At 40.3% G+C, this 25974-nt stretch overlaps 1 protein-coding gene across 1 annotated transcript in view; it reads right to left on the bottom strand.

Annotated features, from left to right (window-relative positions):
* The window catches only part of LOC137984478 (mucin-19-like), an 89286-nt gene that overhangs the window by 25900 nt on the left and 37412 nt on the right, over nt 1-25974 (bottom strand). Inside the window, exons 29-38 of the mRNA XM_068831649.1 lie at nt 20038-20208; nt 16621-18813; nt 16117-16476; nt 14692-14862; nt 11129-13510; nt 9704-9874; nt 6556-8523; nt 5131-5301; nt 1469-3949; nt 44-214 (exon numbers count right to left, since the gene is read on the bottom strand). Coding sequence (XP_068687750.1) covers nt 44-214; nt 1469-3949; nt 5131-5301; nt 6556-8523; nt 9704-9874; nt 11129-13510; nt 14692-14862; nt 16117-16476; nt 16621-18813; nt 20038-20208 — 10239 coding nt within the window. The remainder of the gene's footprint in view (nt 1-43; nt 215-1468; nt 3950-5130; nt 5302-6555; nt 8524-9703; nt 9875-11128; nt 13511-14691; nt 14863-16116; nt 16477-16620; nt 18814-20037; nt 20209-25974) is intronic.

The raw sequence follows: 25974 nt of genomic DNA, 5'->3' as shown, positions 1-25974 counted from the left end.
TTCTCCCTTAACACACTATTGAATCCCATGTTTAGCTCATAACCTGCTGGGTGACACTCTTGATGTCCGTGGCGGTGGTTTTAAAGTAGGCGGTACCCTACTTGAAGAACCAATGGTGTGTCGAGTTCCTGTAGAGCCGGTCGAGCTGGAAGAGAAATATATCCCCGTGCTTCTTTGTGAAATCGACTGATATGACGACGACGAAGTGCTGGTCCTAAAAAGGAAATTCTTGTTAAGTTTGGTAAAAGCACAGTCAGCTGAGAAACAAACGTCACTTTTCAACCTTGTTCAAAGTGATAGAATCTTCCTCGCTGATACAAACTGGGAACTCATCCAAACTTTTATAGCACAAAATAATGAAAATCATCCCAACCAATCCATTACATCAACGCCATCATGACCACCATCACTACCATCATCAAGTTTTTCAATATTTTTCATTATTATGAAACTACACCTTATTACGAAATTAACATCTTCTTTAATCGTGATAATTCTCAAAACTACCATCAGCCCATTGTCTTTCTTTCATTTTAATTTTTAGACTAAGTATCTGTGCAATCACAAAAATCGTTAAAACTATTAACAACCTGAAAACGACATCACTGTCAATGATCGCATATCTAAAGATCTTTGGACAATGACTTTGAGACAAGCATACTGTCCTCCTAATAACTTTCTTAACATGACCTAACTCTCGTTCTTATCATTTTCAGTGGCTAACCTCAAAATTGAAAGCAAAAGTCAATTATTTACATTGCCTTTAGCTACAACAACATCAGAATCGTGCACATCAGCATCTTTACAAGCATCATTCCAAATTACATCACCTAAGCATTTTTTCGGTCGTGATGAAAACCATGATAATCATTTGCCCTGTCGTTAGCATTTACACCCTCCTTATTATCAGTAACATGATCATGAATTACCATCGTCATTCTCATCATCTTTTAATGAACACTTTCTTTTACTTTTACAGACTCACACAAATCTTGCCATCATTTAAGACCTTGTGCATCCCTGACCAATCCATCTAAATTTCGTTTTCCTTATTTCCTAATGTTGTTATTGGACTGCATCTTTAAGCCACCTATGATCTTCTGTGAAGAACTACTTCTTTTTTACAGTAAACTCTTAACTGGGGTGAAAATATGACTCTTGGAGCAACATATCTACACTAAGAAAGAGTGCAAGGCTTAAAGTTTCAAATATTTTCGTGGGTGGCACTTACAAAAGGTAGCAGTAATGTTGTTCTGGTTATTGATTTACTAGATCACGTAATTTTACCACTGACGTTCAGCAAAATGGCACACCTACATTCCTAGAAAACAATTTTACTTTGTTCCTCCAAGTCGATTCAAAACGGTAATTCTACACACATTACAATTTTAAGCCCCATCTTAAAACACTTCCACGGATACCAAAATGATAAAAACTACGACTAAAAGAAATAAAAACATGTGCGTACCTGACAGAGGTGGTACTGCTTAAGACACTACTGGAAACTGAGGTTGTCGTGGTTGGAGTAGAAACACTGGAACTCGTGTAACTTGAAGTGGAACTACTTAGACTTGTAGTGGAGAACGTCGAAAGACTAGTTGTAGTTAGTGTGGACAAACTGACACTCGACGTGCTCGAGGATGTGCTGCTCGACACACTACTGGATACTGAGCTGGATGACCTTGTCGTGGTTGAAGTAGAAACACTAGAGCTCGAGTAACTTGAAGTAGAACTACTTAGACTTGTAGTGGAGAACGTCGAAAAACTAGTTGTAGTTGGTGTGGACAAGCTGAAACTCGACGTGCTCGGCGATGTGCTGCTCGACACACTACTGGATACTGAGGTGGACGAGGTTGTCGTGGTTGGAGTAGACACACTAGAACTTGAGTAACTTGAAGTAGAACTACTTAGACTTGTAGTGGAGAACGTCGAAAAACTAGTTGTAGTTGGTGTGGACAAGCTGAAACTTGATGTGCTCGGCGATGTGCTGCTCGACACACTACTGGATACTGAGGTGGACGAGGTTGTCGTGGTTGGAGTAGACACACTAGAACTTGAGTAACTTGAAGAGTAGGTACTCAGGCTTGTACTAGAAAATGTCGAGAAACTAGTTGTAGTTGGTGTGGACAAACTGAAACTCGACGTGCTCGATGATGTGCTGCTCGACACACTACTGGATAATGAGGTGGATGAGCTTGTCGTGGTCGAAGTAGACACACTGGAGCTCCTGTAACTTGAAGTGGAACTACTTAGACTTGTAGTGGAGAACGTCGAAAAACTAGTTGTAGTTGGTGTGGACAAGCTGAAACTAGAAACACTGGTACTCGTGTAACTTGAGGTGGAACTACTTGGACTTGTAGAGGAGAACGTGGAAAAACTAGTTGTAGTTGGCGTGGACAAACTGAAACTTGACGTGCTGGACGATGTACTGCTTGACACACTACTTGTTACTGAGGTGGACGAGGTTGTCGTGGTTGGAGTAGACACGCTAGAACTTGAGTAACTTGAGGAGTAGCTACTCAGGCTTGTACTAGAAAATGTCGAGAAACTAGTTGTAGTTGGTGTGGACAAACTGAAACTCGACGTGCTCGATGATGTGCTGCTCGACACACTACTGGATAATGAGGTGGACAAGCTTGTCGTGGTCGAAGTAGAAACACTGGAGCTCCTGTAACTTGAAGTGGAACTACTTAGACTTGTAGTGGAGAACGTCGAAAAACTAGTTGTAGTTGGTGTGGACAAGCTGAAACTTGACGTGCTTGGCGAGGTGCTGCTTGACACACTACTGGATACTGAAGTGGACGAGGTTGTCGTGGTTGGAGTAGAAACACTGGTACTCGTGTAACTTGAGGTTGAACTACTTGAACTTGTAGAGGAGAACGTGGAAAAACTAGTTGTAGTTGGTGTGGACAAGCTGAAACTTGACGTGCTGGACGATGTACTGCTTGACACACTACTTGTTACTGAGGTGGACGAGGTTGTCGTGCTTGGAGTAGACGCACTGGAACTTGTGTAACTTGAAGAGTAACTACTCAGGCTTGTACTAGAAAACGTCGAGAAACTAGTTGTAGTTGGTGTGGACAAACTTAAACTCCATGTGCTCGATGATGTGCTGCTCGACACACTACTGGATACTGAGGTGGACGAGGTTGTCGTGCTTGGAGTAGACACACTAGAACTTGAGTAACTTGAAGAGTAGGTACTCAGGCTTGTACTAGAAAATGTCGAGAAACTAGTTGTTGTTGGTGTGGACAAACTTAAACTCCATGTGCTCGATGATGTGCTGCTCGACACACTACTGGATACTGAGGTGGACGAGGTTGTCGTGCTTGGAGTAGACACACTAGAACTTGAGTAACTTGAAGAGTAGGTACTCAGGCTTGTACTAGAAAATGTCGAGAAACTAGTTGTTGTTGGTGTGGACAAACTTAAACTCCATGTGCTCGATGATGTGCTGCTCGACACACTACTGGATACTGAGGTGGACGAGGTTGTCGTGCTTGGAGTAGACACACTAGAACTTGAGTAACTTGAAGAGTAGGTACTCAGGCTTGTACTAGAAAATGTCGAGAAACTAGTTGTTGTTGGTGTGGACAAACTTAAACTCCATGTGCTCGATGATGTGCTGCTCGACACACTACTGGATACTGAGGTGGACGAGGTTGTCGTGCTTGGAGTAGACACACTAGAACTTGAGTAACTTGAAGAGTAGGTACTCAGGCTTGTACGAGAAAATGTCGAGAAACTATTTGTTGTTGGTGTGGACAAACTTAAACTCGACGTGCTCGATGATGTGCTGCTCGACACACTACTAGATACTGAGGTGGACGAGCTTCTCGTAGTCGAAGTAGAAACACTGGAGCTCCTGTAACTAGTGCTGACCGATGTGGAAGATGTTGTTTTCGAGGACACACTTGAGCTATACAAGCTTGAGGACGAGTATTTTGAACTAGGAAAACCAAACCATACAAACATTAGTTTTCTTTAGCAATTTAGCATGATGGTTGGCATACCATAACTAGAATTTTGGGGAAGGTTTGATCCTCTCTTCATTTTTCTTTTGTTGTTTTACTTTCTATCGTCAATATCTTGTAAGAGGGATCAACACCTTGTCCTGAAATCAAACTTTTTATTTGAACAGTAATTAAGAAATCTTTCTTGATTTCTTATAAGTAAAGGTTTCTTTAAAACGATTTGAACTAAAAACTAACAGCAAAAAGTATGTAAAGTATGAAAATGTAAAAGAGGGGTGTTCAAAAACATGCAGGAATAACATCATTACTAATGATTTTAAAATACCAATCAATTAAATGTGTGCGTCTTCGTCTATTGGAAAACATTTCCGTATGAAAAAGTCTTATGTGCCCAATGATCTTACCGAGAATTTTACCATTTTAAAAAAGTGCAAGAACAAGTGTGCCAAGACCCAGTCTCAATGTACTCAATTTGTCCAAAACCTTTTTAATCATTTCTAATTATGTTATTCTTGCATGTTTTTTAACAACTCTTTTTTACATTTTCATACTTTACATAGTTTTACTTCTTTGTTTTATATTTATACCTATGCAAAAATTTTTATCTTCACTTTTAGCTTGTTAATGACAAAAGTTCGGTCAAAACGCCGAGTGTTTTTACCCTTTTTTTCTTAATTTCATTCTCATATTTGTTGCATAAAGATAACTTACATATTTTGCAATGGTGAAGATTAGTAAGTGGACTAAGTAGATATCTTCTCCACACTCAACCAATTTACCACTTATAGAAACAATCAAATGGCTTGTGATTTTAACAAGAGAGGGATTAATGCAGACTTCAAGTATTTCTTAAGCCCCAAACTTTCCAGAATTCTAAGAAATAGAAACTCAGCGAAAATGTTTTAGCACGTTGTGTTGTGATACAAGATGCTTTATATTTTCCTTCATGCAGTCATTTGAATTATTTTATTTTAAATGAATATCACATCCGTTCTTCTCTTTAAAGTTTATAAAGGTCAGTGCAGAAATGATGCTAATGATTCAAACCAAATAATCAGTCTTACTCCATTCTGTCTTCATTTCACCCCCTTTTATTCATCCAAAAAAGTCCCTTTCTCCCTTAACACACTATTGAATCCCATGTTTAGCTCATAACCTGCTGGGTGACACTCTTGATGTCCGTGGCGGTGGTTTTAAAGTAGGCGGTACCCTACTTGAAGAACCAATGGTGTGTCGAGTTCCTGTAGAGCCGGTCGAGCTGGAAGAGAAATATATCCCCGTGCTTCTTTGTGAAATCGACTGATATGACGACGACGAAGTGCTGGTCCTAAAAAGGAAATTCTTGTTAAGTTTGGTAAAAGCACAGTCAGCTGAGAAACAAACGTCACTTTTCAACCTTGTTCAAAGTGATAGAATCTTCCTCGCTGATACAAACTGGGAACTCATCCAAACTTTTATAGCACAAAATAATGAAAATCATCCCAACCAATCCATTACATCAACGCCATCATGACCACCATCACTACCATCATCAAGTTTTTCAATATTTTTCATTATTATGAAACTACACCTTATTACGAAATTAACATCTTCTTTAATCGTGATAATTCTCAAAACTACCATCAGCCCATTGTCTTTCTTTCATTTTAATTTTTAGACTAAGTATCTGTGCAATCACAAAAATCGTTAAAACTATTAACAACCTGAAAACGACATCACTGTCAATGATCGCATATCTAAAGATCTTTGGACAATGACTTTGAGACAAGCATACTGTCCTCCTAATAACTTTCTTAACATGACCTAACTCTCGTTCTTATCATTTTCAGTGGCTAACCTCAAAATTGAAAGCAAAAGTCAATTATTTACATTGCCTTTAGCTACAACAACATCAGAATCGTGCACATCAGCATCTTTACAAGCATCATTCCAAATTACATCACCTAAGCATTTTTTCGGTCGTGATGAAAACCATGATAATCATTTGCCCTGTCGTTAGCATTTACACCCTCCTTATTATCAGTAACATGATCATGAATTACCATCGTCATTCTCATCATCTTTTAATGAACACTTTCTTTTACTTTTACAGACTCACACAAATCTTGCCATCATTTAAGACCTTGTGCATCCCTGACCAATCCATCTAAATTTCGTTTTCCTTATTTCCTAATGTTGTTATTGGACTGCATCTTTAAGCCACCTATGATCTGCTGTGAAGAACTACTTCTTTTTTACAGTAAACTCTTAACTGGGGTAAAAATATGACTCTTGGAGCAACATATCTACACTAAGAAAGAGTGCAAGGCTTAAAGTTTCAAATAATTTCGTGGGTGGCACTTACAAAAGGTAGCAGTAATGTTGTTCTGGTTATTGATTTACTAGATCACGTAATTTTACCACTGACGTTCAGCAAAATGGCACACCTACATTCCTAGAAAACAATTTTACTTTGTTCCTCCAAGTCGATTCAAAACGGTAATTCTACACACATTACAATTTTAAGCCCCATCTTAAAACACTTCCACGGATACCAAAATGATAAAAACTACGACTAAAAGAAATAAAAACATGTGCGTACCTGACAGAGGTGGTACTGCTTAAGACACTACTGGAAACTGAGGTTGTCGTGGTTGGAGTAGAAACACTGGAACTCGTGTAACTTGAAGTGGAACTACTTAGACTTGTAGTGGAGAACGTCGAAAGACTAGTTGTAGTTAGTGTGGACAAACTGACACTCGACGTGCTCGAGGATGTGCTGCTCGACACACTACTGGATACTGAGCTGGATGACCTTGTCGTGGTTGAAGTAGAAACACTAGAGCTCGAGTAACTTGAAGTAGAACTACTTAGACTTGTAGTGGAGAACGTCGAAAAAATAGTTGTAGTTGGTGTGGACAAGCTGAAACTCGACGTGCTCGGCGATGTGCTGCTCGACACACTACTGGATACTGAGGTGGACGAGGTTGTCGTGGTTGGAGTAGACACACTAGAACTTGAGTAACTTGAAGTAGAACTACTTAGACTTGTAGTGGAGAACGTCGAAAAACTAGTTGTAGTTGGTGTGGACAAGCTGAAACTTGATGTGCTCGGCGATGTGCTGCTCGACACACTACTGGATACTGAGGTGGACGAGGTTGTCGTGGTTGGAGTAGACACACTAGAACTTGAGTAACTTGAAGAGTAGGTACTCAGGCTTGTACTAGAAAATGTCGAGAAACTAGTTGTAGTTGGTGTGGACAAACTGAAACTCGACGTGCTCGATGATGTGCTGCTCGACACACTACTGGATAATGAGGTGGACGAGCTTGTCGTGGTCGAAGTAGACACACTGGAGCTCCTGTAACTTGAAGTGGAACTACTTAGACTTGTAGTGGAGAACGTCGAAAAACTAGTTGTAGTTGGTGTGGACAAGCTGAAACTAGAAACACTGGTACTCGTGTAACTTAAGGTGGAACTACCTGGACTTGTAGAGGAGAACGTGGAAAAACTAGTTGTAGTTGGCGTGGACAAACTGAAACTTGACGTGCTGGACGATGTACTGCTTGACACACTACTTGTTACTGAGGTGGACGAGGTTGTCGTGGTTGGAGTAGACACGCTAGAACTTGAGTAACTTGAGGAGTAGCTACTCAGGCTTGTACTAGAAAATGTCGAGAAACTAGTTGTAGTTGGTGTGGACAAACTGAAACTCGACGTGCTCGATGATGTGCTGCTCGACACACTACTGGATAATGAGGTGGACGAGCTTGTCGTGGTCAAAGTAGAAACACTGGAGCTCCTGTAACTTGAAGTGGAACTACTTAGACTTGTAGTGGAGAACGTCGAAAAACTAGTTGTAGTTGGTGTGGACAAGCTGAAACTTGACGTGCTTGGCGAGGTGCTGCTTGACACACTACTGGATACTGAAGTGGACGAGGTTGTCGTGGTTGGAGTAGAAACACTGGTACTCGTGTAACTTGAGGTTGAACTACTTGAACTTGTAGAGGAGAACGTGGAAAAACTAGTTGTAGTTGGTGTGGACAAGCTGAAACTTGACGTGCTGGACGATGTACTGCTTGACACACTACTTGTTACTGAGGTGGACGAGGTTGTCGTGCTTGGAGTAGACGCACTGGAACTTGTGTAACTTGAAGAGTAACTACTCAGGCTTGTACTAGAAAACGTCGAGAAACTAGTTGTAGTTGGTGTGGACAAACTTAAACTCCATGTGCTCGATGATGTGCTGCTCGACACACTACTGGATACTGAGGTGGACGAGGTTGTCGTGCTTGGAGTAGACACACTAGAACTTGAGTAACTTGAAGAGTAGGTACTCAGGCTTGTACTAGAAAATGTCGAGAAACTAGTTGTTGTTGGTGTGGACAAACTTAAACTCGACGTGCTCGATGATGTGCTGCTCGACACACTACTAGATACTGAGGTGGACGAGCTTCTCGTAGTCGAAGTAGAAACACTGGAGCTCCTGTAACTAGTGCTGACCGATGTGGAAGATGTTGTTTTCGAGGACACACTTGAGCTATACAAGCTTGAGGACGAGTATTTTGAACTAGGAAAACCAAACCATACAAACATTAGTTTTCTTTAGCAATTTAGCATGATGGTTGGCATACCATAACTAGAATTTTGGGGAAGGTTTGATCCTTTCTTCATTTTTCTTTTGTTGTTTTACTTTCTATCGTCAATATCTTGTAAGAGGGATCAACACCTTGTCCTGAAATCAAACTTTTTATTTGAACAGTAATTAAGAAATCTTTCTTGATTTCTTATAAGTAAAGGTTTCTTTAAAACGATTTGAACTAAAAACTAACAGCAAAAAGTATGTAAAGTATGAAAATGTAAAAGAGGGGTGTTCAAAAACATGCAGGAATAACATCATTACTAATGATTTATTTTGCCAATCAATTAAATGTGTGCGTCTTCGTCTATTGGAAAACATTTCCGTATGAAAAAGTCTTATGTGCCCAATGATCTTACCGAGAATTTTACCATTTTAAAAAAGTGCAAGAACAAGTGTGCCAAGACCCAGTCTCAATGTACTCAATTTGTCCAAAACCTTTTTAATCATTTCTAATTATGTTATTCTTGCATGTTTTTTAACAACTCTTTTTTACATTTTCATACTTTACATAGTTTTACTTCTTTGTTTTATATTTATACCTATGCAAAAATTTTTATCTTCACTTTTAGCTTGTTAATGACAAAAGTTCGGTCAAAACGCCGAGTGTTTTTACCCTTTTTTTCTTAATTTCATTCTCATATTTGTTGCATAAAGATAACTTACATATTTTGCAATGGTGAAGATTAGTAAGTGGACTAAGTAGATATCTTCTCCACACTCAACCAATTTACCACTTATAGAAACAATCAAATGGCTTGTGATTTTAACAAGAGAGGGATTAATGCAGACTTCAAGTATTTCTTAAGCCCCAAACTTTCCAGAATTCTAAGAAATAGAAACTCAGCGAAAATGTTTTAGCACGTTGTGTTGTGATACAAGATGCTTTATATTTTCCTTCATGCAGTCATTTGAATTATTTTATTTTAAATGAATATCACATCCGTTCTTCTCTTTAAAGTTTATAAAGGTCAGTGCAGAAATGATGCTAATGATTCAAACCAAATAATCAGTCTTACTCCATTCTGTCTTCATTTCACCCCCTTTTATTCATCCAAAAAAGTCCCTTTCTCCCTTAACACACTATTGAATCCCATGTTTAGCTCATAACCTGCTGGGTGACACTCTTGATGTCCGTGGCGGTGGTTTTAAAGTAGGCGGTACCCTACTTGAAGAACCAATGGTGTGTCGAGTTCCTGTAGAGCCGGTCGAGCTGGAAGAGAAATATATCCCCGTGCTTCTTTGTGAAATCGACTGATATGACGACGACGAAGTGCTGGTCCTAAAAAGGAAATTCTTGTTAAGTTTGGTAAAAGCACAGTCAGCTGAGAAACAAACGTCACTTTTCAACCTTGTTCAAAGTGATAGAATCTTCCTCGCTGATACAAACTGGGAACTCATCCAAACTTTTATAGCACAAAATAATGAAAATCATCCCAACCAATCCATTACATCAACGCCATCATGACCACCATCACTACCATCATCAAGTTTTTCAATATTTTTCATTATTATGAAACTACACCTTATTACGAAATCAACATCTTCTTTAATCATCATAATTCTCAAAACTACCATCATCCCATTGTCTTTCTTTCATTTTAATTTTTAGACTAAGTATCTGTGCAATCACAAAAATCGTTAAAACTATTAACAACCTGAAAACGACATCACTGTCAATGATCGCATATCTAAAGATCTTTGGACAATGACTTTGAGACAAGCATACTGTCCTCCTAATAACTTTCTTAACATGACCTAACTCTCGTTCTTATCATTTTCAGTGGCTAACCTCAAAATTGAAAGCAAAAGTCAATTATTTACATTGCCTTTAGCTACAACAACATCAGAATCGTGCACATCAGCATCTTTACAAGCATCATTCCAAATTACATCACCTAAGCATTTTTTCGGTAGTGATGAAAACCATGATAATCATTTGCCCTGTCGTTAGCATTTACACCCTCCTTATTATCAGTAACATGATCATGAATTACCATCGTCATTCTCATCATCTTTTAATGAACACTTTCTTTTACTTTTACAGACTCACACAAATCTTGCCATCATTTAAGACCTTGTGCATCCCTGACCAATCCATCTAAATTTCGTTTTCCTTATTTCCTAATGTTGTTATTGGACTGCATTTTTAAGCCACCTATGATCTGCTGTGAGGAACTACTTCTTTTTTACAGTAAACTCTTAACTGGGGTGAAAATATGACTCTTGGAGCAACATATCTACACTAAGAAAGAGTGCAAGGCTTAAAGTTTCAAATATTTTCGTGGGTGGCACTTACAAAAGGTAGCAGTAATGTTGTTCTGGTTATTGATTTACTAGATCACGTAATTTTACCACTGACGTTAAGCAAAATGGCACACCTACATTCCTAGAACACAATTTTACTTTGTTCCTCCAAGTCGATTCAAAACGGTAGTTCTACACACATTACAATTTTAAGCCCCATCTTAAAACACTTCCACGGATACCAAAATGATAAAAACTACGACTAAAAGAAATAAAAACATATGCGTACCTGACAGAGGTGGTACTGCTTAAGACACTACTGGAAACTGAGGTTGTCGTGGTTGGAGTAGAAACACTGGAACTCGTGTAACTTGAAGTGGAACTACTTAGACTTGTAGTGGAGAACGTCGAAAGACTAGTTGTAGTTAGTGTGGACAAACTGACACTCGACGTGCTCGAGGATGTGCTGCTCGACACACTACTGGATACTGAGCTGGATGAGCTTGTCGTGGTTGAAGTAGAAACACTAGAGCTCGAGTAACTTGAAGTAGAACTACTTAGACTTGTAGTGGAGAACGTCGAAAAACTAGTTGTAGTTGGTGTGGACAAGCTGAAACTCGACGTGCTCGGCGATGTGCTGCTCGACACACTACTGGATACTGAGGTGGACGAGGTTGTCGTGGTTGGAGTAGACACACTAGAACTTGAGTAACTTGAGGAGTAGCTACTCAGGCTTGTACTAGAAAATGTCGAGAAACTAGTTGTAGTTGGTGTGGACAAACTGAAACTCGACGTGCTCGATGATGTGCTGCTCGACACACTACTGGATAATGAGGTGGACGAGCTTGTCGTGGTCGAAGTAGAAACACTGGAGCTCCTGTAACTTGAAGTGGAACTACTTAGACTTGTAGTGGGGAACGTCGAAAAACTAGTTGTAGTTGGTGTGGACAAGCTAAAACTTGACGTGCTTGGCGATGCGCTGCTTGACACACTACTGGATACTGAAGTGGACAACGTTGTCGTGGTTGGAGTAGAAACACTGGTACTCGTGTAACTTGAGGTGGAACTACTTGGACTTGTAGAGGAGAACGTGGAAAAACTAGTTGTAGTTGGTGTGGACAAGCTGAAACTTGACGTGCTGGACGATGTACTGCTTGACACACTACTTGTTACTGAGGTGGACGAGGTTGTTGTTCTTGGAGTAGACACGCTAGAACTTGAGTAACTTGAGGAGTAGCTACTCAGGCTTGTACTAGAAAATGTCGAGAAACTAGTTGTAGTTGGTGTGGACAAACTGAAACTCGACGAGCTCGATGATGTGCTGCTCGACACACTACTGGATAATGAGGTGGACGAGCTTGTCGTGGTCGAAGTAGAAACACTGGAGCTCCTGTAACTTGAAGTGGAACTACTTAGACTTGTAGTGGAGAACGTCGAAAAACTAGTTGTAGTTGGTGTGGACAAGCTGAAACTTGACGTGCTTGACGAGGTGCTGCTTGACACACTACTGGATACTGAAGTGGACGAGGTTGTCGTGGTTGGAGTAGAAACACTGGTACTCGTGTAACTTGAGGTGGAACTACTTGGACTTGTAGAGGAGAACGTGGAAAAACTAGTTGTAGTTGGCGTGGACAAACTGAAACTTGACGTGCTGGACGATGTACTGCTTGACACACTACTTGTTACTGAGGTGGACGAGGTTGTCGTGCTTGGAGTAGACACGCTAGAACTTGAGTAACTTGAGGAGTAGCTACTCAGGCTTGTACTAGAAAATGTCGAGAAACTAGTTGTAGTTGGTGTGGACAAACTGAAACTCGACGTGCTCGATGATGTGCTGCTCGACACACTACTGGATAATGAGGTGGACGAGCTTGTCGTGGTCGAAGTAGAAACACTGGAGCTCCTGTAACTTGAAGTGGAACTACTTAGACTTGTAGTGGAGAACGTCGAAAAACTAGTTGTAGTTGGTGTGGACAAGCTGAAACTTGACGTGCTTGGCGAGGTGCTGCTTGACACACTACTGGATACTGAAGTGGACGAGGTTGTCGTGGTTGGAGTAGAAACACTGGTACTCGTGTAACTTGACGTGGAACTACTTGGACTTGTAGAGGAGAACGTGGAAAAACTAGTTGTAGTTGGTGTGGACAAGCTGAAACTTGACGTGCTGGACGATGTACTGCTTGACACACTACTTGTTACTGAGGTGGACGAGGTTGTCGTGCTTGGAGTAGACGCACTGGAACTTGTGTAACTTGAAGAGTAACTACTCAGGCTTGTACTAGAAAACGTCGAGAAACTAGTTGTAGTTGGTGTGGACAAACTTAAACTCCATGTGCTCGATGATGTGCTGCTCGACACACTACTGGATACTGAGGTGGACGAGGTTGTCGTGCTTGGAGTAGACACACTAGAACTTGAGTAACTTGAAGAGTAGGTACTCAGGCTTGTACTAGAAAATGTCGAGAAACTAGTTGTTGTTGGTGTGGACAAACTTAAACTCGACGTGCTCGATGATGTGCTGCTCGACACACTACTAGATACTGAGGTGGACGAGCTTCTCGTAGTCGAAGTAGAAACACTGGAGCTCCTGTAACTAGTGCTGACCGATGTGGAAGATGTTGTTTTCGAGGACACACTTGAGCTATACAAGCTTGAGGACGAGTATTTTGAACTAGGAAGACCAAACCATACAAACATTAGTTTTCTTTAGCAATTTAGCATGATGGTTGGCATACCATAACTAGAATTTTGGGGAAGGTTTGATCCTCTCTTCATTTTTCTTTTGTTGTTTTACTTTCTATCGTCAATATCTTGTAAGAGGGATCAACACCTTGTCCTGAAATCAAACTTTTTATTTGAACAGTAATTAAGAAATCTTTCTTGATTTCTTATAAGTAAAGGTTTCTTTAAAACGATTTGAACTAAAAACTAACAGCAAAAAGTATGTTAAGTATGAAAATGTAAAAGAGGGGTGTTCAAAAACATGCAGGAATAACATCATTACTAATGATTTTAAAATACCAATCAATTAAATGTGTGCGTCTTCGTCTATTGGAAAACATTTCCGTATGAAAAAGTCTTATGTGCCCAATGATCTTACCGAGAATTTTACCATTTTAAAAAAGTGCAAGAACAAGTGTGCCAAGACCCAGTCTCAATGTACTCAATTTGTCCAAAACCTTTTTAATCATTTCTAATTATGTTATTCTTGCATGTTTTTTAACAACTCTTTTTTACATTTTCATACTTTACATAGTTTTACTTCTTTGTTTTATATTTATACCTATGCAAAAAAATTTATCTTCACTTTTAGCTTGATAATGACAAAAGTTCGGTCAAAACGCCGAGTGTTTTTACCCTTTTTTTCTTAATTTCATTCTCATATTTGTTGCATAAAGATAACTTACATATTTTGCAATGGTGAAGATTAGTAAGTGGACTAAGTAGATATCTTCTCCACACTCAACCAATTTACCACTTATAGAAACAATCAAATGGCTTGTGATTTTAACAAGAGAGGGATTAATGCAGACTTCAAGTATTTCTTAAGCCCCAAACTTTCCAGAATTCTAAGAAATAGAAACTCAGCGAAAATGTTTTAGCACGTTGTGTTGTGATACAAGATGCTTTATATTTTCCTTCATGCAGTCATTTGAATTATTTTATTTTAAATGAATATCACATCCGTTCTTCTCTTTAAAGTTTATAAAGGTCAGTGCAGAAATGATGCTAATGATTCAAACCAAATAATCAGTCTTACTCCATTCTGTCTTCATTTCACCCCCTTTTATTCATCCAAAAAAGTCCCTTTCTCCCTTAACACACTATTGAATCCCATGTTTAGCTCATAACCTGCTGGGTGACACTCTTGATGTCCGTGGCGGTGGTTTTAAAGTAGGCGGTACCCTACTTGAAGAACCAATGGTGTGTCGAGTTCCTGTAGAGCCGGTCGAGCTGGAAGAGAAATATATCCCCGTGCTTCTTTGTGAAATCGACTGATATGACGACGACGAAGTGCTGGTCCTAAAAAGGAAATTCTTGTTAAGTTTGGTAAAAGCACAGTCAGCTGAGAAACAAACGTCACTTTTCAACCTTGTTCAAAGTGATAGAATCTTCCTCGCTGATACAAACTGGGAACTCATCCAAACTTTTATAGCACAAAATAATGAAAATCATCCCAACCAATCCATTACATCAACGCCATCATGACCACCATCACTACCATCATCAAGTTTTTCAATATTTTTCATTATTATGAAACTACACCTTATTACGAAATCAACATCTTCTTTAATCATCATAATTCTCAAAACTACCATCATCCCATTGTCTTTCTTTCATTTTAATTTTTAGACTAAGTATCAGTGCAATCACAAAAATCGTTAAAACTATTAACAACCTGAAAACGACATCACTGTCAATGATCGCATATCTAAAGATCTTTGGACAATGACTTTGAGACAAGCATACTGTCCTCCTAATAACTTTCTTAACATGACCTAACTCTCGTTCTTATCATTTTCAGTGGCTAACCTCAAAATTGAAGGCAAAAGTCAATTATTTACATTGCCTTTAGCTACAACAACATCAGAATCGTGCACATCAGCATCTTTACAAGCATCATTCCAAATTACATCACCTAAGCATTTTTTCGGTAGTGATGAAAACCATGATAATCATTTGCCCTGTCGTTAGCATTTACACCCTCCTTATTATCAGTAACATGATCATGAATTACCATCGTCATTCTCATCATCTTTTAATGAACACTTTCTTTTACTTTTACAGACTCACACAAATCTTCCCATCATTTAAGACCTTGTGCATCCCTGACCAATCCATCTAAATTTCGTTCTCCTTATTTCCTAATGTTGTTATTGGACTGCATCTTTAAGCCACCTATGATCTGCTGTGAAGAACTACTTCTTTTTTACAGTAAACTCTTAACTGGGGTGAAAATATGACTCTTGGAGCAACATATCTACACTAAGAAAGAGTGCAAGGCTTAAAGTTTCAAATATTTTCGTGGGTGGCACTTACAAAAGGTAGCAGTAATGCTGTTCTGGTTATTGATTTACTAGATCACGTAATTTTACCACTGACGTTCAGCAAAATGGCACACCTACATTCCTAGAAAACAATTTTACTTTGTTCCTCCAAGTCGATTCAAAACGGTAATTCTACACACATTACAATTTTAAGCCCCATCTTAAAACACTTCCACGGATACCAAAATGATAAAAACTACGACTAAAAGAAATAAAAACATATGCGTACCTGACAGAGGTGGTACTGCTTAAGACACTACTGGAAACTGAGGTTGTCGTGGTTGGAGTAGAAACACTGGAACTCGTGTAACTTGAAGTGGAACTACTTAGACTTGTAGTGGAGAACGTCGAAAGACTAGTTGTAGTTAGTGTGGACAAACTGACACTCGACGTGCTCGAGGATGTGCTGCTCGACACACTACTGGATACTGAGCTGGATGAGCTTGTCGTGGTTGAAGTAGAAACACTAGAGCTCGAGTAACTTGAAGTAGAACTACTTAGACTTGTAGTGGAGAACGTCGAAAAACTAGTTGTAGTTGGTGTGGACAAGCTGAAACTCGACGTGCTCGGCGATGTGCTGCTCGACACACTACTGGATACTGAGGTGGACGAGGTTGTCGTGGTTGGAGTAGACACACTAGAACTTGAGTAACTTGAAGTAGAACTACTTAGACTTGTAGTGGAGAACGTCGAAAAACTAGTTGTAGTTGGTGTGGACAAGCTGAAACTTGACGTGCTCGGCGATGTGCTGCTCGACACACTACTGGATACTGAGGTGGACGAGGTTGTCGTGCTTGGAGTAGACACGCTAGGACTTGAGTAACTTGAGGAGTAGCTACTCAGGCTTGTACTAGAAAATGTCGAGAAACTAGTTGTAGTTGGTGTGGACAAACTGAAACTCGACGTGCTCGATGATGTGCTGCTCGACACACTACTGGATAATGGGGTGGACGAGCTTGTCGTGGTCAAAGTAAAAACACTGGAGCTCCTGTAACTTGAAGTAGAACTACTTAGACTAGTAGTGGAGAACGTCGAAAAACTAGTTGTAGTTGGTGTGGACAAGCTGAAACTTGACGTGCTTGGCGATGTGCTGCTTGACACACTACTGGATACTGAAGTGGACAACGTTGTCGTGGTTGGAGTAGAAACACTGGTACTCGTGTAACTTGAGGTTAAACTACTTGGACTTGTAGAGGAGAACGTGGAAAAACTAGTTGTAGTTGGTGTGGACAAGCTGAAACTTGACGTACTGGACGATGTACTGCTTGACACACTACTTGTTACTGAGGTGGACGAGGTTGTCGTGCTTGGAGTAGACGCACTGGAACTTTTGTAACTTGAAGAGTAACTACTCGGGCTTGTACTAGAAAACGTCGAGAAACTAGTTGTAGTTGGTGTGGACAAACTTAAACTCGATGTGCTCGATGATGTGCTGCTCGACACACTACTGGATACTGAGGTGGACGAGCTTGTCGTAGTCGAAGTAGAAACACTGGAGCTTCTGTGACTTGAAGTGGAACTACTTAGACTTGTAGTGGAAAAGGTCGAAAAACTAGTTGTAGTTGGTGTGGACAAGCTAAAACTTGACGTGCTGGACGATGTGCTGCTCGACACACTACTGGATACTGAGGTGGACGAGGTTGTCGTGGTTGGAGTAGACACACTAGAACTTGAGTAACTTGAAGAGTAGGTATTCAGGCTTGTACTAGAAAATGTCGAGAAACTAGTTGTAGTTGGTCTGGACAAACTGAAACTCGACGTGCTCGATGATGTGCTGCTCGACACACTACTGGATACTGAGGTGGACGAGCTTGTCGTAGTCGAAGTAGAAACACTGGAGCTCCTGTAACTTGTAGTGGAGAACGTCGAAAAACTAGTTGTAGTTGGTGTTGACAAGCTGAAACTGGACGTGCTTGGCGATGTGCTGCTCGACACACTACTTGATACTGAGGTGGACGAGGTTGTCGTGGTTGGAGTGGAAGCACTGGAGCTTGTGTAACTTGAAGAGGAACTACTTAGACTTGTAGTGGAGAACGTCGAAAAACTAGTTGTAGTTGGTGTGGACAAGCTGAAACTTGACGACCTGGACGATGTACTGCTCGACACACTACTGGATACTGAAGTGGACGAGCTTCTCGTGGTTGCAGTAGAGACACTGGAGCTCGTGTAACGTGAAGTGGAACTACTTACACTTGTAGTGGAGAAGGTCGAAAAACTAGTTGTAGTTGGTGTGGACAAACTGAAACTCGACGAGCTAGAGGATGTGCTGCTCGACACACTACTGGATACTGAGGTGGACGAGGTTGTCGTGGTTGGAGTAGAAACACTGGAACTCGTGTAACTTGAAGTGGAACTACTTACACTTGTACTAGAAAACGTCGAAAAACTAGTTGTAGTTGGTGTGGACAAGCTAAAACTCGACGTGCTGGACGATGCACTGCTTGACACACTACTTGTTACTGAGGTGGACGAGGTTGTCGTGCTTGGAGTAGACACACTAGAACTTGAGTAACTTGAAGAGTAACTACTAAGGCTTGTACTAGAAAGTGTCGAGAACCTAGATGTAGTTGGTGTCGACAAACTGAAACTCGACGTGCTGGAGGATGTGCTGCTTGACACACTACTGGAAACTGAGGTGGATGAGGTTGTCGTGGTTGGAGTAGAAACACTGGAACTCCTGTAACTAGTTGTAGTTGGTGTGGACGAAATGAAACTGAAACTGGTAGTAGGTGACGTGGAAGTTGACGTGCTCGGAGATGTACTGCTTGAGACAGTTGTTGTGACTGATGATGTTGTTGGTGTTGAAACACTGGAAATCGATGTGCTGAAGGATGTACTGCTATACACACTAGTGCTGACCGATGTGGAGGATGTTGTTTTCGAGGAGACACTCGAGCTATACCAGCTTGAGGACGAGTATTTTGAACTAGGAAAACCAAACCATACAAATATTAGTTTTCTTTAGCAATTTAGCATGATGGCTGGCATACCATAACTAGAATTTTGGGGAAGGTTGGATCCTCTCTTCATTTTTCTGTTGTTGTTTTACTTCTTTATCGTCAATATCTTGTAAGAGGGATCAACAGCTTGTCCTGAAATCAAACTTTTTATTTGAACGGTTATTAAGAAATCTTTCTTGTTTTTTCTATAAGTAAAGGTTTCTTAAAACGATTTAAACTAAAAAGTAAATGTAAAAAAGGGATGTTAAAAAACATGCAAGAATAACATCATTAAAAATGATTTTAAAATATCAATCAATTAAATGTGAGCTGTGTGATTCAGGTTACGTTGGTTACACGCGGCTGCATTTGCATCAACACGTAGAGAAGCATAAGAATGCGTCTTCCTCTATTGGAAAACATTTCCGTGCGAAAAAGTCTTATGTCCCCAATGAGCTTACCCAGAATTTTACCATTTTAAAAAAGTGCAAGAACAAGTGTGCCTGTCTCATTTATGAAATGTTTTTTATTAATGAACCGAGACCCAGTCTCAATGTACAGTCACACTCAATTTTGTCCAAAACCTTTTTTAATCATTTCTAATTATGTTATTCTTGCATGTTTTTTAACAACTCTTTTTTACATTTTCATACTTTACCTAATTTTACTTCTTTGTTTTATATTTATACCTATGCAAAAAAAATTTATCTTCACTTTTAGCTTGATAATGACAAAAGTTCGGTCAAAACGCCGAGTCTTTTTTTTCTTAATTACATTCTCATATTTGTTGCATACAGATCTTTTATATATTTTGCAATGGTGAAGATTCACACCCAACCAATTTACCACTTATAGAAACAATCAAATGGCTTGTGATTTTAACAAGAGAGGGATTAATGCAGACTTCAAGTATTTCTTAAGCCCCAAACTTTTTCCACAATTCTGAGAAATAGAAATTCAGCGAAAGTCTTTTAGCACGTTGTGTTGTGTTGTGTTGCCTTCATGCAGTCATTTGAATTATTTTATTTTAAATGAATATCACATCCGTTCTTCTCTTTAATTTTATAAAGGTCAGTGCAGAAATGATGCTAATGATTCAAACCAAATAATCAGTCTTACTCCATTCTGTCTTCATTTCACCCCCTTTTATTCATCCAAAAAAGTCCCTTTCTCCCTTAACACACTATTGAATCCCATGTTTAGCTCATAACCTGCTGGGTGACACTCTTGATGTCCGTGGCGGTGGTTTTAAAGTAGGCGGTACCCTACTTGAAGAACCAATGGTGTGTCGAGTTCCTGTAGAGCCGGTCGAGCTGGAAGAGAAATATATCCCCGTGCTTCTTTGTGAAATCGACTGATATGACGACGACGAAGTGCTGGTCCTAAAAAGGAAATTCTTGTTAAGTTTGGTAAAAGCACAGTCAGCTGAGAAATAAACGTCACTTTTCAACCTCGTTCAAAGTGATAGAATCTTCCTCGCCGATACAAACTGGGAACTCATCCAATTTTTTATAGCACAAAAGAACGAAAATCATCCCAACCAATCCATTACTTCAACACCATCATCAAGTTTTTCAACATTTTTTCATTATTATGAAACTACAACTTATTACAAAATCAACATCTTCCTTAATCATGCTAACTCTCAAAACTACTATGAGCCCACTGTCTTTCTTTCATTTTAATTTTTAGACTAAGTATCTGCAATCACAAAAATCGTTAAAACTATTAACAACCTGAAAACGACATTACTGTCAATGATCGCATATGTAAAGATCCTTGGACAATCACTTTGAGACAAGCATACTGTCCTCCTAATAACTTTCTTAACATTAGCTAACTCTCGTTTTCATCATTTTTTAGTTCCTAGCCTCAAAATTGAAAGCAAAAGTCAATTATTTACATTGCCTTTAGCTACAACAACAACAACAACAACAACACCAGAATCGTGTACATCAGCATCTTTACAAACATCATTCGAAATTTTATCACCTAAGCTTTTTTCTCGGTAGTGATGACAACCATGATAATCAATTGCTCCGTCCTTAGCATTTACACCCTTCTTATTATCAGTAACATCACCATGAATTACCATCGTGATTGTCATCATCCTTCAATGAACACTTTCTTTTTATTTTACAGACACACAAATGTTGCCATCATTTCACACATTGTGCATGCCTGAAGAATTGATGTTATTGTTTTTTTCCTTATTTCCTAATGTAGCTTTTGTAGTTTAAACTCGCTAGGATCGGTTGCGTACACTTTACAACGAACTTTAAACTGGAATACAGATAGGACTATTAGTCTAACAAGATATTCACACGGAGAATGTATAGAAAGCATGAAAGTTCCAAATATTTGATGGGCTGGTTCTTTCAAAAGGTGGCAGTAACGTTTGTCAGGCCACATTTCATTCCTTTACATACTTTAAAAACTAACTGTAGTTAAAAGCTAAATGCCTGGTTGTGTTGGCACCTTACACTCTTAGCACATTACTGTAGACCATTCAGTGACTGTGGTTTTTTTTTGTCTCTGAAACTTTCCAAAGACAGTTCCGAAATACATATTTTTGGGCGGGGAAAAACAACTTTGTTTTTAGAAAAGATTGTGCCATCTTAGGAAACATGATGTAATGTTTACCACTTCTAGAACATTCCGAGATCGAGTTCATAAGCTGCAGTTGCACGAAAATACCAATTCTTTCCATTTTTACTTTCTCTGTGTTTTGAGCATGATTAAACTGTTAATATTGCCAGCTATGTTTTGCAGTCTTTCAAGATTTTTAACACGTTATGGGCCCAGACGAACAAGCGTGAAGAAGAGAAATTTCGTCGTCACATCGCTGCTTTGAACTCTGTAACCTGACCTCTGAAAGTTATTGCCATTGCTTTGGAAATATAGCAAGAGATACGACACGCTAGTTCCGCTGAATGGGAAAAACTGTCCTACGTGAAGAATGGCACTGATGAGAGACGGATTCTGGGATATTGTGAGCGAAAACGAGAATGCCCCCGCTTAGGAAGGAGCTGCGAAATATTCAAAGTTCAGTCATAGTGTTGTTAATTGATCCATCATTGTTGTATTTGATTGGAGACCCAGACGATCCCTCCACTGATCAGCTTAGGAAGAAATCATGGGCCAACAAGCTAGCCTTGTGTCATAAACTATACTCGTTGCAAATACATGTAAAGGCCATGATCGAGATTTTTTATGCCCTAGCAGCAGCTGGTAACCCTGTTAAGGAGGAGGATAGAGTGATACGTCTCCTGGCAAGTCGGCCTGGTATGTTAGTTACAGCACTTGAAGCAAATGTGGAAGTTCCCAAGATGGAGATTATAACAGAACGTCTGTTGCACTAAAAGAGTAACCTGAAGGATAAAGTTGCTGTAGGGATGGAAGGCGAGACCAAGGCCATGACTGGTCAGCACCGATGGAAAGGAAAAGGGCCGAAATGTCACCACTGTAGTCGTTTTGGTCATATAAGATGAAATTGTAGATAACTGACAAGTGAAAGGAATGACTCAAACCAGAAGGAGGATCGCAAAACAAAACACAAAGAGCACAGTGCGCAGATGAAACAAAGAGACAGCATTAGTTCAGAGAGTGAGAATACGGGTCTCGTGGCAGGCCAAGTGTTATCTGCAAGCTCAATTGATGCTCAGGATATCTGGATAGTGGACCCTGGAGCAAGCTGACACAACAATGAAAATCTGTTTGTTGAACTTTGTTGCCTGGAAAAGCCACAGGAAGTAGTGCTGGGGGATGGATACACTGTCGAAGCTACTGGATTTGGAGATGTAGCGTTGGAGGTCACAACTACCGGTTACAAAATCAAGGAATGCAAGCTCTATGAAGTGCTGTATGTTCCAAATGTATCTTACAATCTGCTTGTGTATCGAAAGCTACAAAATCTGGTAAAACTGTTGAATTCAGCGACACTGGTAAATTATGGAACCGGAAGCTGATTGCAACTGCGACTAGGGTAGGCAACCTGTACTACCTGAACTGTCAAGAGGAACGTCAAAAGATGAATGTTACGGATGATAAGTCTTCTCGGGAGACCAAAGGAAGCATTTGGCATCGCCGATATGGTTATCTTGGTGCACGCAACCTGGAGGAGTTGTTCAGACACGATATGGTTGATGGATTTGATTATAATTCATCAAGAGAATCAGCCTCTATGAATCATGCGCAGAGTGGAAGACTCATCGTGGCAAGTTTCCACACAGTAGCAGACGTAGTGAGCAGAAACTTGGCTTAGTTCACAGTGATGTATGTGGCAAAATGGACCCAAATCACTCGGTGATGGTGAATACTTCCTAACGTTTATCGATGACAAGACACGTTACTTGTAGATTTATATCCTAAAGAGCAAAGATGAAGTTTTCCAGAAAATCTTGCAGTGGAAAGCTTTGGGAGAGAATTCTTCTGGTGACAAATTGAAAGTCTTGCGTACTGATAACGGAGGAGAATACACATCAGCAGAGTTTGAAAGCTACCTGAAGAGAGAGGGCATCCGTCATGAACGTACGATCCCGAAAACTCCCGAACAAAATGGAGTAGGTTGAAAGAATGAGAACAATGCTAGCTGATTCGAAGCTACCACACGGGTCCTCAGCAGAAGCGCTGTCAGCGGCGGTTTACTTACAAAACAGAAGTCCTACGAAGGCTGTGAACAAGATGACACCATCTGAGGCTTGGAGAGATGAGCGGTCAACACTGAATCATCTACGCATATTTGGCTGTACTGCTTTTGCGCATGTACCGAAAGATGGTTATGGAAGTGAAACTAAAGGCTACAGGCTGTATGACCCAGAACGAAGAAGAGTGTTTCACAGTCGGGATGTAATATTTCATGAGTTCAGCAACTACAGTATTGAGGAAGAGCCAAGTGCAACGATGGAAGAAGAAAAACACGGAGTTTGCTTACTTTTCGGAAGAGCCAGTTCAAGATGAAGAATCAAAGGTCGAATTGGGATGGTCAACACGAGAGAGAAAGCCGCCAGATAACTACGGTGAATAGGTGCAATAGCAAATTGTCTGGTTATGACAAGATCAAATGGCAGGAAGCAATGAGGAATGAAATGAGGTCGCTTCGAGAAAACAATGTCTCGGATTTGGTAGAACTACCTAAGGACAAGAAAGCTATTGGTAGTAAGTGGGTGTTCAAGCTCAAGACCAACACTGACGGTTCAGTGGAAAGGTACAAGGCTCAACTCGTGGCTCAAGGTTTTTCTCAAAAGTCCAGAAGTGATTAGATTCGGGTCAGTTAGAACAGTAATCTCGTTATCAGCGCAGCATGGTTTACAGTTATATCGAATGGTTGTGACCACTGCATTCTTAAATGCAGATATACGAGAGGTGTATATGAAACAACCGGAGAGTTTTGAGGTTAAAGGCAAAGAAGACTTAGTGTGCAAACTGAATCGAAGTATCTATGGCCTCAAGCAGTCTCCAAGATGCTGAAACACCGTGCTGGACAACAAGCTGAAGAAGATGGGATTTGTGCAAACCACCGGACATCCCTGTGTATACATCACCTCAGTTGGCGAGATGTGCATTATCCTTGTGCATGTTGACGATTTACTACTAGCCTGTAAGAGTGAGGAGCGAATGGCAGAAATTAAGGACGAAGATGCCAAGCAGTGTGTTATGAAGGTTCGATTGGAGGCGGTGTGGCCCAGTGGTTAGGGCGCTTGCCTTGAGATCCGGAGATCCCGGGTTCAAGACCCGCTCTGACCTCTCGCTTAATTTGTTTCTGGTAGTCCCTGTTGCAACTTCCCAGCTGCACTTGTAAATAGCCAACTGGTTCGCCTCGGCCAGTTGGGATTCTTAACAGTTGTTGTTGTTGTGTTCTGTTGTTTCGTTGATTGTTTCATTGGCCCTGAAGAGCCCCTATAGGGAGCGGTCAAATTAAGTATGTATTGTATTGTATTGTTATGGGCCAGGCCCATCATTTCTTGGGTGTCAAAATCATTCAAAACCTGAATGATGGAGAACTGTTCTGGAGAGGTTTGGTATGGAGAATTCCAAACCAGTCACAACGCCAGTCGACTTGTGTTCGAAAGTAGTCAAAGCTGTAGACGACAGTGAGAAGATAAATCAAGCAAAGTTCCAGTCCGCAGTTCGAAGCCTGCTGTATTTATCAACTAGAACAAGGCCAGATATTGCTTATGCTGTGAATAATATTGCGAGATTCTGTGCAGAGCCCACAAATCAGCTCTGGCCTGCAGTTAAACGGATCATGCGATATCTGAAAGGAACACAAGAACTGAGTCTGCTCTACAGCAGAGGAGAGATGAAAGACTGCGCGGGTTATTCCAATGCAGACTGGGCTGGTGATATGGATGATCGCAAGTGTACCTCTGGTTACGTTTTTCAGACAGGAGGAGCAGCAGTTAGTTGGAGGAGTAAGAAACAGTCAAATGTCACTCTGTCAACAGCTGAAGCTGAATACATGGCATTGGCAAGCGCAGCTCAAGACGCAGTTTGGATGAGACAACTTCTGTCAGACCTAGGAGTCAAGCAGACTGCAGCAACCTTGTTATTCGAGGATAACCAATCTGCTAGTTGCATGCCCAAGAATTCACAGTTTCATGGACGCGCAAAACATGTCAAGATCAAGTATCACTTTGTTCGTGAGCAAAGTCGCTAAGGGGAACATTGAATTGAAATATTGCACAACTGAAGACATGGTTGCTGACATGCTTACCAAAGGCCTCATTAACGCGAAGTCCTCAAAACTTCGACACACGGCTGGAGTTCGTCCAAGAAAAGAACAATCTGCTCGCGAGTGAGGAGGGGTGTTGGGAACTTTCCAAAGACTGTTCCGATGTTAATATTTTTTGGCGGGAAAAAACAACTTGCTATTTTTAGAAAAGATCTTGCTATGTTAAGAAACACGATGTAATGTTTACCACTTCTAGGACATTCCGAGATCGAGTTGATAAGCGGCAGTTGCACGAAAATACTTGGTCTTTCCATTTTTACTTTCTCAGTGTTTTGAGTATAATTAAACTGTTAAATTGCCAGCTTTGTTTTGCGTGGTCTCTCAAGATTTTCAACAAGTTGTAGTGTAAAAGCTTGGACTATACCCACTGCTTGAGACACTTGAAAGGGTTGATCAGGATGCAGGTGTTGTAGTT

The sequence above is a fragment of the Montipora foliosa genome, chromosome 14 (assembly GCF_036669935.1).
Source record: "Montipora foliosa isolate CH-2021 chromosome 14, ASM3666993v2, whole genome shotgun sequence".
Classification (NCBI taxonomy): domain Eukaryota; kingdom Metazoa; phylum Cnidaria; class Anthozoa; order Scleractinia; family Acroporidae; genus Montipora; species Montipora foliosa.
This window is presented reverse-complemented; position numbering and strand designations above follow the sequence as displayed.